Source organism: Alligator sinensis, unplaced genomic scaffold, assembly GCF_000455745.1.
Source record: "Alligator sinensis unplaced genomic scaffold, ASM45574v1 scaffold157_1, whole genome shotgun sequence".
Lineage (NCBI taxonomy): Eukaryota > Metazoa > Chordata > Crocodylia > Alligatoridae > Alligator > Alligator sinensis.
The window spans coordinates 267,292-281,260 of record NW_005842316.1 but is presented as its reverse complement, the minus strand read 5'-3'; the positions used below and the strand labels follow the sequence as shown (position 1 = coordinate 281,260).

The window sequence follows — 13,969 nt, the reverse complement described above, 5'->3', positions numbered from 1 at the left end:
CGGGCCCATTGCCCGGGCTCGGGGCCCGCTCCAGCGCCGGGGCCGGACCCCGCGCCGCCTTGTGCAGTCTCCCGCGGGCGGGAAGCGGCGGGGCCCGGGCCCGGGATGTGCCCTCGTGTCCTGCAGGCAACCAGCCGCGTGCCCGGGTGGGAACAGGGGGCTGTGGCGGGAAAAAAACCCGCAGTAGTATTTTCCTGTAGTGAAAAAGGGAGCGAAAAGGCAGAGCTGGCGCCCCCGGGGGGCTGCCTCCCCCTGTGCCCAGCTCCTCCTCAGGAGGAGGGTTTGCCTGGAAGGGCAGCATGAAATGCCGGGAGCGGGAGTGACCCCTGCTCTGGGGCACACGCGCGCGCTCATTCATGGGTTCGGTTTTCACGAGGGTTGACCCCCTGCTCTGGGGCACACGCTCGTGCGTGGGCTCGGTTTTCACGCCGACAGGAAAGGCGGCCGGTTTACCACCTTTGGCCAAAAACCGACACCATTTCTCAGCGTTGCTCTTCTTCGGCTTATTTACCTACTCGTGGTTATTAATAGGGACTATCTTTTGCACGCCAGAGCTCTGGATGTGCCGTAGGCACAGACCTGGGTGGTGTCGGAGCCTGTGTGTGTTGCCGCTCTCAGGAGCGTTTTGCGGAGGGGCTCCTTCCTCGTGCAGCTGTCGAAGGGCCCACCTGCCACTGGCTGTCATTCCTGGGAGCATCTGGGATGCGGGCTGTCGTTTTCCAGATAACTCTGGAGAGGAGGGATTGAGCTGCTTCCGAATCTTTGCATTTGTTATGCATTTAATTTTGTTTTGTAGTCAGTGCCTTCCTGATGCGTTGGCTTGTCAAGGCATTCAGAGAGCTGTCGGTGCCTGGGGTGGGTTTCCAGCCTTCGCATCCATATGCCGAGACTGAAATAACATTTGAGATGAGCGTTTGTAGCTTCGTCTTTAAGCAGTAGATTTTTCCATGACAAAAAATCTCATTTAAGCTGATCAATGCTGCTTCTGCCTAGCCGGTTTGTGACACAGTTTCCTCTTGGACTGGCTTGCTCTTTGCCAAGGTCTCTGCGTTGAGTAGCTTCTTTTGCCTCCGTGCTTTCTGAAGTAAATTCAGCATTGCAATCTCATAAGAGATGTACCAGACTATTCATCATAAGTCAATGGAAGCTGATATGCTCTGGCCACTCTCTCACTAGCTAGTGATTTAGAGGATGTGTGATTTTTAGATGGACGAGAAATTGGCATGCCACAAACAGCGAATGTCTCTATCCTGACGGGGTTGTTGGTCGAGTCACGTTGTCTAAGGCACTGGCTTGAGGCTGTGCTTTACTGTATTCCTGACAGCAGATGGGGAGGGAAGCAGAGGGCTCGTATCCCTGCCCATATCCGAGAAGTGGGGGCAGGAAGGCTCCAGGGCTTTCTTGTGGTGAGGGATAACCAGATAGCCCCACATCACCACTTTGATTCCAGCCCAGGCCAGCAGCAGTGGCAAGTTATTACCATGTAGCAGTGGTGGAGTGCCCTGTATGGCGTGAGTCTAGTGGGGGACCTTGTTCCCAGGGGACACAAGCACAGCACAAAAATAACTGCTAAGTGCTTCTCCTGCCTCATGGGAGAGGGCTGGCTTGGCAGCATCTAGGAGCTTCTTTGGCCTCCTCCAGGGTGTGGTGAATTTGACATCTTTCATGAGCATTAGGTCCTCAGTTTGGATGCTGATCCTCAGGGGCAGAACCCTAATGTCCAGCTAGGCCGTGCTTCAAACCCGGTGTAGGGGCTTAAACTGATGGATTAGTTGGTAGGATCAGAGTCTAAATTTACACAGGGATTTCTCAATTTCTAGAGTATAAGCTAAGGAAACTTTTCTTGGGCAAACCTAATAGCCTGATGCTTTGACAAGGGCATTAAAATGTGTAAGCCATGGGGCTGTCAGAGTTTGTGATTTCAGATGCACTTGCCTGTTCTTGCATATTGAATGGATGAGAAATAAAATAGAGAGCAGTCAATTTGTCCCCCCTTTTCATCAGTGCTTAATTGAGAGTTCGTTCTTTCTCTCTTTCTTTCTTTTTTCAAGCTACTGACTTATTAACCACAGGGAAAGAAAGAACATGAAGCCCTTGCATTCCACAAAAGAAATGCAGGCATCTGAAACGTAGGTATTTACACTGCCCACAAGAGACTTCTGGCATAACGTGAGAGGAACACATTTGTACAAGGGAAGAGGAGTCAGTAAAAGTGTTGCTGTAATCTGTCTTCTGATCAGAGCGAAACAGCCTATATGAAGTGGATACTATAATACAGCTTTGCTTGCAGAAAGGCCATAATACAGCTTTGCTTGCAGGAAGGGAATTTGCTGTAGTGCTTTTCCGGTTTAAAGATGAAAACCTTTTTATTTGCTAAAGCCTGAACTCTTGATTCCACCTCCCTTCTTCAGTTTGACATCTGACTCCTAAAGCAGCTGTGTATTGAGAAGCAGGGTGTGTTTAACTTGAGCCTTGACCTTGAGCTGGGAGTCCTACCTGCTGTCTTAGAAGACAAGAATGTTGATTTAGTCCAAATTTCTATGAATGCAGCTTGGTGCATTTCCATTAAGTAAACACATCCAAAAATAGCAGAGAAGCCCATCTGCCCTTTGAAAGTTATTAGAGATTCTGTTAATGGTTCGGAATCTGAAATTAATGTTAATGTTGTGGATGTATTAATACATCAACATCATTCATCTCAACAATCACTAATATCCTTTTAACATTAAATGGAGAGGAGGCATTTTACAGGGTTTTCTCACACTGTCTTTTTGTAACACATGTGTTGAAGTGTGGACCTCAGTGTACTACTCCATTAAGCTGTCCTGTATTGCATGATCAGCATTCTTGTGTCAGAGCAGTTGTCATCTGGAGGCCGTCCGCTCTCACTTCTCTTTGCTCTAGCCATGAAATGACTTGCAGTAGCCACCAATAACATCCTCCATAATTCAGGGCATTGGTGTTCATGATGAATACAATTTCTCACTTCCCAAATGATGTCTTGCTCCATCCCACTGAAACATCCTTTCTCACAAGCTATTTTACTGGGTTTCCCTGCAACTAAGGCCAAAGTAGAGGTGCAATTTCAGCAAGACTTTCTTAATTAATTTCCCATCCTGTTGGTCTCTGAAGAAATTAAAATACTTGGAGTACACATCTCACAAGTTTAACTATGCTAATATTGAACCTGTAATACTTTTAAACATAATATAACTTACCATCATCTGCATTTAGCTGAGCCAGCTTGTAGGAGATTCAACGTATTCGTGTTTTCAAAGTCCTTCTAACACTTCTGCCTTCTTACTCTGCAAAAGACTTAGAACAGACAGCAGTGGGAATTGTAGCATGGAAAAAAAGTCAAAGAATTAGCTTGTAGAGACTCCAAAGACAGAAAATAAAATTCAAAATCTTCCCACTTGGCAATTCTTTTAGCTGGACAGCAGTAATCTGATATGGTAGCAAATTGTTACACAGAAGAGAAACTATGAAACGGGACCACATGGGGAAAACTCTGAGGCATCACATTGCTCTTTTTATTCATCTAAATCTGATTTATGGCAAAGGCACTTTACTGTCTTGAGAGAACAGACAGCACTTCCTATCCAAGGGGCCACTCCACATACACGGAAAAGAGGCAATCTGGTATTTTGGCACAGTGCCAACAACCCTGGTTGACTTCCCAGATATGCAGTCTACCAGGTTTTCTTTCATTACAGGAAGGCATCAGCTTTAATATACGAGATGCAAAAGCATTCTTGGCCATTAAGAGATTTTCTCCAGAGGATATTGCAGTTGAACTGAAAGACTGAATCTGTTTATGAGCCCATCTCTTTGGGACTTGTGCATGTACACTTACTTTCAAGTTAGACCCTTCTTGGATACAGCTACGAAAGGAAGAAAGACTCAGAAAATGACTCGACCCCGGCACATTTCTGCACAAGTCTTTTGAGGAACAGTAGCAAATGCATATCCCACGTTTTGCATGCTGGACCTGATCTTACAATTCCTCTTCAGCATAATCCAGGGCAGACAGGTTTTGAATAATAGCCTTTTGCAGCTGAAAGTACTGCCTGGGCTTAAAGTAATTTCCTTCCGTTCTGAACGAAGTGACAAGCATCTTAAAGGAAGAGCTGGGGCAATGCATGAGTTGCCCTCGCTACTATGTCGTTTATGAGGGAACCATTGTGTGCATCCATATTCTGAGCACTGAACCACCATTTGGTGACCTGGGGCCTGGAAAGTATGTGTGTGTGTCTGAGCAGGGCCATCGGTTTCCTCCTCCCCAGCTGTGTTCAGGTTGTTGATGACTTTCTGATGTTCCTCAAACAGCTGAAGCTGGGGCCATTATTTTTCTAATCTGTTGCACTGCTTTTTTTTTCTTTCACATCCTCCATAGGAAGGGCTGAGATCTCTCCTAACAGTGCAGCAGCATATACTTGATACACTTAAGTAATTTGCATGCTATTTGTAGATTTTTTTTTTGTTTACTATGGAGGCTAAGTTACTCCGATTAAAAAAAAAAAAAAAAAAAAAGGGTAATATGCACACTGTTTTCTGCTCTGTCTGTAACGGATGCGCAGTGCGGTTTGAACAGTGTTTTAAAACCACAGGTGACATTTGAAAAAAGGCTGCAGGAAGCGAGTGGTAGGTGAAGTTCTTCATGGTGAAAGGCACATTGCCTTGCTGCTTATGGCTCAACATCTAACACTCATTTTGTTCCATCTGGATCACACTTATATTTAGGAATGTGGCGTGAGGAGGGGAGGCTTGTTCTTAGTGAGAGCCTACGCTTCCACCCACATTTCCTGGAGCAAATCAGGTTGGATTTTTAGGGCTTGAAGTAATGTTCCAGCCCTGCAGTTTTCAGGCTTGGTATTAAACGTTTATTCCATTTCACCCTCTCTAGGAGGAATTCTGCTTGCTGTTCCTTCTCCTTGGCGTTTGTTGTATTGATCAGGGAGCGGTATACTTTTACTGGGGTAGTGAGGTAATGGTGTCCACTCATCAGAGACTCTGTATTTGTTGCTTTTGGCTTGGAGGGTTTTTACTCATACTTGCAAAAGGCGCAGGAATTGGAGCCTTCTGATCCATCTGTGGTATAAAACCATCTAATTGCTACCCTTGTTCTTTTTTTCACAGTATTAGAAGGTACTGCTGCATCCTCAGAAGGCCTTAGAAATAGGCCAGTCATCCCTTGGGTGACTAGAAGGCATTCCTCCCAGTAGCATGTGATTTGGAGGCAAGGTGCTTAGGAATTCACAAAATACCATATTTGGTGAACATCTTGGCAGGAAGAAGCAGACGAATACACAAAATATGGCTCAAGGGAAACATATTTACACAGAACAGGGCTGTAAATTTTGCTAATGGCTGGAGTGTATTTGGATCATCCCATTAAAACACACCAACCCCACCTCCTTCTCCCTACAACCAGCCAATAATACTTGTGGTGTTGTCTATTCTAGGTATTTTTCATGATGGCATCTTCCCTGTTCTTTCTGTGGAAGAGAAATATATTCATGGTATTTTAAAATGGACTCAGAATATGTGAAGGTAAAAGGCAAATGTAACAGACATTGGCTACGTATTTACTGCATTTCTTCTAATAAATGTATGCTGCATTAAAAAATCTGGAAGAGAATTTTCTGCATTAGAGGTTGAAATGCCTAGCTAATGATGTGCTTTAAACTGGAGAGAGAAATGTCTCCATAGGGAAAAAAAATGCTCTTGCTATCTCTCATGCATGCATATGAGATTAATGCAAAAATGTAATTTGGGATGAACTAGGCTCTGATTAGGAATCTTTGCACAGTTCAGTTATTTGTTGTGCAGATTTCCTGCTTTTATTTGAAATTGCTTTGAACTTGGTGCTGTGGCCAAATGAAGACTTCTGAAAGGCTAGCAGGGAGGAGCAGGCCATTCATTTAAAAGAGGGACTAGGTATCTCTGGCCATCCCTACGCTGAGCCCAGAATTTCCTCTGCTTTGCTGATGCTTTAATCACTGGTGACAATCATTCACACTGCAGTAGTGCTGCTTGAGCCAGGAATGGCTGGAAGGTTGTGCCACCCCTCCACACCTGTCACCAGCTAGGCCCAGTGGAGACTGGAGAGACTTGAAGGTTTCCTTTGTGTTTTTCCCCTTTGCAGCTGCACATGGGGCTGTGTGTTATTAAAGCCCTGCTGCTAAGAGTTTTATATGTGTAAGAGACTTTGTAGGACTTGGATTGTCCTTCTTCACAGATCCCAAGCTGAGATACAGGCCCTTGTGCACCCCACTCAACACTGTGTTCATGTTCTGAGATGACAACTGCTTAGAAATCTTTTTCAAGTCACAGTATTTCCTGTCACCTCTTGTGCAGAAATATGCAGGAGGGTACTGTATGCCATTCATCTACAGCTAATAGTTATGTAAAACATAGCCGTAGCTTGGACAGCAGCCACAAAATCCTCACAACAGTTGCAGATGGGGGGGGGCGGTTAGACCTTTTAAGAAGGATTTATTCTTTGCTGAGTCTTTTAGTGAATTTGGATTTGTTTCTGTTGCTAATGACCATTGTTTGGATCTGAGTAAAATCCTATGCGTTTACTAAGATGTTGCCATGTTCAGCTGCTCTTCTTTTAAGTGTCATTGTCTTCCGCCATTCTGCAGTACTTGTGTTTCACAGCTATGTTGTGTTTTTGTTGTCACTTTTGTCTCCCTATTGGGCAAGAGTAAAATTTTAAGTTACTAATTTTTCCAGCAATCTTTTATTACAAATTAAACACAAGAGGAGCCACAGTTAACCAGCTGCTTTGTTTTCCAGGGCAAGGCATCTTTTGTTTCCATTAAAGGTCAAGAATTGAGTGTCTAAGTATTCTTTCAATAAATGCACATGTCAGAGCTTTACTAATGATACATAAACTGTACACGCACACTTGTATCTGTTTTAAACATAGTTCTCTAATATTTCTGACAAAACAGCCTGCAATGCAAGACAAATTGAGTATTTTGTTTGCATTGTCTGGAGCCATTGATTAAGCAGTTCAGGAAGTATGCTGACAGGAGGTAGATTTACAATATACACACAGATCTGGGAGGGAGAACTAACACACTCTGTCTGGGAGGTCTGAAAACTGTCAAATGGATGCATGTGGTGTACTGGGAAGGAGTAATAAACGTGTTTCAACCATTCTAGGGTGAAGGATGTCGTACCGTTCCCCTTTCCGGGCATGTTGGATTTGACAGTTTGCCTGACCAGCTGGTTAATAAGTCGGTTAACCATGGCTTCTGTTTCAACATCCTGTGTGTGGGTGAGTATTTCCATTTTGGGAAATTCTTTTGCCAAACAGGGCTTCTCTGCAACTGGATGTTGCTTCCAGGTAATTGGGTTAACAAGGTAGCTTTGATTTATTTGGCAGACAATTCCACCTCTCCCCATCATCTGACCCACTTGCAGTACCTGAACGAGACAGAACTGACATGCTGGGGAATTTGCTGTCAAAGCTATGGGGAAATGCAATATCAAAAACTAAAGGGCAATGAACTGTGGAAATCACATGTCTAATATCTCAGACTATTGCAATTTTCATTTTTAATACAGTGTTTTTAGTCGGCTAACTCATTCTTCAGCTTTGTTTAGTCAAATCCTGGAGCACGGCTCTTCTCAAAGAAGTGAACACATTTTCCATTTTTTAAGCATGCACGCACATGCATGCACACACACGCACACACTTCTTTTTATATACATTTTTAGCTAAATTATTGTCTAGACCAGTGGGTGGGTCCACACACTATAATCCAAACTGCTATCACACTGCTCTTCATTGGTTTTTTCCATTGCTGTAACATCCAAAGGAATCCCACATGGTCTTCTCTGGGATTACAGGCCTAAAGAGCCTTTCCTCAGCACAACCTGACAGTTATAAAAAGTTCCATGCTTATTCCTCAATATGAATAAGCATCTTCTATGGATCAGTGGAAAAAGTCCACCGTGCTTCTAACTGATCTATGCCCAGTCACCCAAGGTGCAAGATGTGCAGTGTCACCTGGCTGCTACTGTTCCAGATAGACTGCAGGTGCAGGGGGCTGGTTTCAAGACAGTGGCAGGTGCAATGGGAAGGAGACCTCTAAGGTTTAATAAGAGCAAAATTCTGCTTTCAAATTCTAACAGTGTGGCTAGCCTGACAGTCGGCCCTCCCTGTTTGTATCCTTGAAAGCGCAAGGTGTTTAATGCAGTGTGTGACACTTGTTTCCTCTGTGATGATGTGTTCATGAGACATTCATAAGACAGGAAGAGCTCAGCGCTGAGAGCTGAGCTCTGCTGAACGGACCGGAGGAGAACATTTTCCCTTACAATGGAATTCCTGTGAGATGACAACTTGCTACTGAGTAGAGGTCAATGTACGGCTGGGTTGTTAGGTAATTCCTTTCTGCGTAAACATGATGTGCCCCTATGAAGTTGAAGTCCTGTGTGCGTATACAGACTGATAGATGTGTGTGTGTGTTTCCTATTGTGTTGCTTATACTCTTGTCAAGGGGCTGTGTGTTCCAACAAGATCTGTGTCTGGAGACGCTGCTACATGTGCAAATTAAAGCTTGATAACAAGCTATAAAGTTAGTACATGTTTTTGAGGTCTAACTTTACAGCTGGGTGGAGCTTTTTGTGGTGATAGTTACTTTGCATGTGTAGCTGGTTTCAAGGTAATTGTGCAATTAACCAGTAAATTGTATGATACTTGTAATGCATAGAGGGGGGGCCTTGGTTATGCATATCCTCCTTGATAGTAGGGGAACAGTTAAATACTTCCGAGTTTTTACATGCAGAAAAAAATGAAGATGTTAATCAGATTTTATAAATTAAGAATATCAAGGATTCACCAAGATATACTATTGCAATAAATGTTGCAGGTCTTAACGTTGCTTTTATAAATGCTCATACAAGAGCCACTTTACTATCTTAGCTTCAAGTGAAACTTTGTAAAAACAAAGCAAAACAAATAAAAAAAACTTACTTGGCAAAACCCCCTCTTGCAAATGGCCCCCAAAGACTGGGGGCCTTGGGTGAAGGATGCAGGTCTTTTGTTTAACAAAAACTGAACTCTTAAACATCTGAGGGGGGAAACAACTTCCCCCTCTTGGTTCCTAGGGTTTCACTAGCACAATGACACCCTGGTCCTACCCGCTCTCCTCAAGGCAGAGTCTTCCAGGGAAGCCAAACTAGCGACCACATGAAGTTTTAATGAAGAAACATAAACTGGGAGAGAGTTACTCTAACTGCTTTTGTATCTTGATGTTGAAAAATAGGCCCAGACCCATTTCCTTCCCCTCACACCCTTTCTTCACAAAGTATTCAATGAGGAGTAATTCTTTAACAGGAAACTGTTACTGTACTAGCTGACAGATGTCCATAGGAAGGCTGTTAAATGCCACAGAACAACTTTGAAACACTTTCCTTTTCAATCATAAGTAACATTGTTTGGAAGATGGAGGTCATGTAGAGCTGGGTAGTCAATACCACACTGGATATAAGAACATCTGCTCTATTAGCTTTTAATGGACCCCTTAATGCGATTACATGTTATCAGCGAACACTTTAAAAGTGACTTTCAGCAAAAAGTTCAAATTAAGGCCCTTTTTAGCTGCTTCATGTCGAAATCCATCTCTCACTTGTAATTTTTTGGGCTTAAATGAAAAATAGGGAGCAAAAATATAACCAAGCAAACACTAGAAATCGTAAGGTGGGCTGGACAATCACTTTCCTCCCAGAGCTGTAATGCGAAAGTGCTACTTGCCTTCCAGCTCAGTGCACCAGTTGGGTTAATATTTTAGTGCCCCAGACAGATCCCTTTGTGCTGTCAACATTGTTTAGTGAGAAGGAGATGGAGATGGAGAGTGAACTTGGTCGGTAGCTCTCAGTAGCATTTCAGCTTAGGCAGATTATGGTTGTGTTTAAACTGGTGTTCCACTGGATGCAAGTGGTTCTTCCTCCCTACCTCTTTGGAAAATTGTTTTAAACAGGAGTGTCTGCTCTCTTTGCATTTACTGCAATGAGAAACTGCCAGTATCCAAAAACAGTCGTTGATCTCATAATTTATGACCTAATCGCTCAAGGAAAAGAGAACCAGCTCCAGCAGACAGGAAGCAGCAGACTCATAAAACTTGGAGTAGCACAGCTTCTTAATGGGAAACCATCCTTTGTTATCTGATTAGTTTTATTCTAAGAAGTAAAACTTTGCTCCAGCGTGAAGCCTGGTATTAGTGGCTGAGTACCCCTGACAACTGTGCCAGGGGGTATCAGGGCTGAATATGACTCCTTCTCTGGTTCATTTGGAGCCATGATTTTATTAAAATTGTACCACAAAACGCAGTTCAGAGATTTTGGGGTGATCTCTCTTGTCAGCAGCCTAGCTGTGGCCCTGAGACTGAGATGGCTGTGGGTGGCTGCAGTACATAGTAACAGAAGAGGAGTAACATTTTTGAGCTGTTATTTGAAGGGGCCATTGTTAAAATGTAATAACTCCTAAATTGATGGTGCTGATCAGGCGGGTCTCACAAGAGGCAGGTTGCTTGGACTATAGGAGAGTAGTTACAAAGAGGAGATGGAAGAGTGCGTGCAGCTTTCTCAGTGCAGGGACAAATTCTGCCCTCCCATACATGTGCACAGTTTCCAGAGAGAGTGGTGGGTTGATTGTGTATTTAGGTCTTGGGAGAATTTGCACTGCTGATTATAACAAGAAGCAGCTGAACTAGTAGGAAGGCCATTCATTTGGCAAGGTCCTCTGAAAATCCCCTGCTTATTTTCTCCCCTGTTATTGTTTCATCTCCTTGGAACAGGAACTACTTGCCCCATTCAGTACATGGAGTGAAGGGCTGTTTGGCTCCCTCAGGCTACAAAGTACTGGTTTTAAAATAGTGCTTTGTTCCTCCTCTTTCCATTGGGAAGCACAAGAAACATCCTACAGCCAGAGAGTTGTGAGAGATCTCCCTATGCCTGGCAGATGATGGACACCATTCCTATCATCCCCTTCCTCCCCCATCCTCCCCTCCTTGCTCTAAGAGACAGCCTCATCATGCAGAATGGCTGCAGGGTATGTCTGGATGGGGATGTTAAATTGGATTAGCTTTAATTTGTTCATATTAAAGTGCCTAGTGTCTACACACGGAGGGGGTTTTTTTCAGATGGAACCATTTGTTGTCTCAGGTCCCAGTAACGAATCCTCTTTGGAACAGAAATTAGCTCCATCTTGAAGTGATTTATTTGCTTTCTAAACTACAGCCTCTGGCCATCCTCTCGCTCCTCATGGTGGTGCAGCCAAGAGTGCCACTCTGTGATCCAGCTAGTTGCAAGGTCCTGCACCCAGGCTCATGAGAGCAGCTGAGTCTCCAGCACAGCCTCATGCCGAGCGCCTGGACTCAATTGCTGCCTTTGGACTGCTGCATGTCCAGCTCTGTCCGGAGGAACACAGGCCAGACAGGTATTCATCTGCTCTGGCAAAGGAAAGAGCCAAGTCTTGGAGGAGGACCCCCAGCAGAAGTTCCTTGAAGCCAGGACCGGATCTTGGTAATGCTCCCAATGCATGCCCCTCCTGGGAGCCTCTAGACAGTTGTTTTTTTTGTTGGTTTTTTTTTAACCCCAAAAGAGGGCTGCAGTGGACACTTTCCACAGAGTGCTCAAGGCACTACTTGTAGCATGAGCAGGAGCTTCACCTGGAAAGACCAAATCCTCATGAAGCAGTAGTTGAGGATGTGCCTGCAGCCTGTCAGTTTAATGGGGAGGGCAGCTGTACCAGGAAGCATCATGTGCTGTGTTAAAACTACAGGGGGCTTCAAACTACCTTTCCCCAGGCCGATTGTCTGTGACTGTGTTGGGTCCAGCTCAGAGGCTCATCATCTGCTCAAAATTTTAACCCCATCCTTAGTGTGGTCAAGATTGCATCTGCACCAGACTTAGTGCTGTGAGGGCTTTATTTCCCTGAAATATCAAATCCCACAGCTCTATTTCTGTCCCCAAGCTGCCTGCTGCTTGCTTTGCTTGCTGTCTGAGCCTGGCCCTGCTTGTCCCAAATCTCCCTGCACTCAGATGGCAATGCCATGTGAATTAAAAATCAGGATCAAACGCTTTGAATGTGGGGAGATTGTCACAGTGGGAAGGTGTACTGTGCATCTCAGCTGTAGCTAACATCTCGGTGCGTTGCTACATTTAAGTTTTATGCAGTAATTTTTTCCAAAATTGGGCTGCAGAGACATTCCAGAACAGAGAGGAACTGCAAAGCCGTCTCGTCTATTTTTAATTATTCCTTCAGCATCGTTAACCCTTTGTTCAGTTACTGCAACAGTTAATTTTTTTTGCCAGGTACTTTGTACTGATCCACAGGTGGCTTTGAAAGAGAATCTGATGCAGTGCAGCCTACCCGGGTCTCCAGTACAGCAGAGATTTTATACTCCTTCCCCAGCTGGTGTGTCGGCCTGGCAAACAACGGGGCTGGGCATAGTTTTCATAGATTTCTAGGGTCAGAAGAGACCTATTAGATGATTGAGTCCGACCCCTGCTCTGGGCAGGAAAGAGCGCTGGGGTCAAGTAACCCCAGCCAGGTGCTTGTCTAGGATGCAGGGCATCTTTTTGGATTTGGCCACTGCCTTTTGGAACGTGATCCTCTGTCTCCTGGAAATGTGCATCGTCCAGTGAAAGGAAAGCAGGTGTGAACACATATAGAGTAAGGCCCATCTACCAACTCCATAGTTACCCAGCAGCTTGGGTTGGAGATCCTAGATGAAGGGAAAGTGAGTTGGGGAAGATCTTTCTTGAAGTGGACCACCACATGGGAAGAGAAGATGGGAACATCTTTCTGAAATCGTGCAGAAAGCACAGTTTATCACTGTTGGAATGGGAATGAAGACTTGGGTTTTCTGATGCTTCCTCCCTTTCTCTTCAGTACCTGCCACACCACAGCTCACACGCACTGGGACCTTGTCTGCTGAGAGGCTGGCATATCTCTGAGCAAACAAAAACAGGATGAGAGAGAAGACTTTGGAGGAACTAGTGACTATACACCCACACAGGCATCAAGGGCAGAACCCGTGGGCCCGTAAGGTAGCACGTGGCCTCAGAAAGGGTTACAGTGCAGTAGAAGATGGCCTTGCTGGAGCCCTCTGTGCTGCAAGCCAAGCCCAGCAACACAACGTAGCAGCCTCCTGCAAACATGCCCTCCTGGGGCTTCCTTTTTAGGTGTTTAATTAGTTGCTAGACCCTTCCTTCCCAAACCAAACTAGCTGCTCCCAGCATGTACCTCTCCACACTCTGGGGTGTGCCGTGGTTCCATGGACTGTAGGTTTGCACTGAGGTCTCAGCTGACTATTTTTTGTTCACTCAGTAACCTTTTTTCTTCATCCTTGCTCATCGTCTGTTGCTGTTTGGGGGTCTGCTTGGAGGGCCAGGCTCCAGGCCAAGTGGCCAGCTGATGAGAGGTAATTGGAGGATAAGATGGGTCTCTTAGAATAAAGAGAGGCATTGCAACTCCATTGAGATCCATGCTGGTCCCAGGAGCAGAGATTTATACATTCCAACAACAAGCCCAAGTCTGTAAAAAAAAAAAACCAAAAAAAAAACAAAAACAAAAAAAAATCCCCCCAAAAAAACAACCCAGGAAAACAAAAAACCCCCCAAAAAACAAAGCCATGTGGTTTTCACTGACCCCTAGTCGAGTGTTGCAGGCACGGACTGCTGGGGTGTTGTGTGCTGCAGGGTCATGAAGAAGCTACTTAACTGCAGGAAACCACCTGTTAAAGCAGAAATACAGGAAAAAAATCACAAATGTGAGGTTGTGTAGGCATCTCAGGACTATAGCTTGAGACAACCTTTTTGGAAGCATCCTGTGAAGGGCACTGTGTACATGCAGAGTGAACCTGTTCCTCCTCTATCCTCTTCTCAACTGGCCTCAGTTTGGAAGGTTGCCAAAGCAGCTAGGCTGCCTCTGCATTTGCAGTGCATT

The 13,969-nt window shown here is 44.8% G+C and overlaps 1 protein-coding gene across 5 annotated transcripts in view; it reads left to right on the top strand.

Annotated features, from left to right (window-relative positions):
• The first annotated feature begins 5,483 nt into the window (after positions 1-5,483).
• Positions 5,484-13,969, top strand: part of SEPT6 (septin 6) — a 31,418-nt gene continuing 22,932 nt past the window's right edge. For 2 of the 5 annotated variants that reach the window (XM_025209910.1, XM_006028484.3), the window contains exons 1-2: positions 5,486-5,553; positions 7,177-7,291. In XM_025209910.1, coding sequence (XP_025065695.1) covers positions 5,533-5,553; positions 7,177-7,291 — 136 coding nt within the window. In that variant the 5' untranslated portion in view covers positions 5,486-5,532. Of the gene's footprint in view, positions 5,554-7,176; positions 7,292-13,969 lie in introns of all 5 variants that reach the window. The other 3 variants (XM_006028486.3, XM_006028482.3, XM_006028483.3) reach the window with 3 other exon arrangements.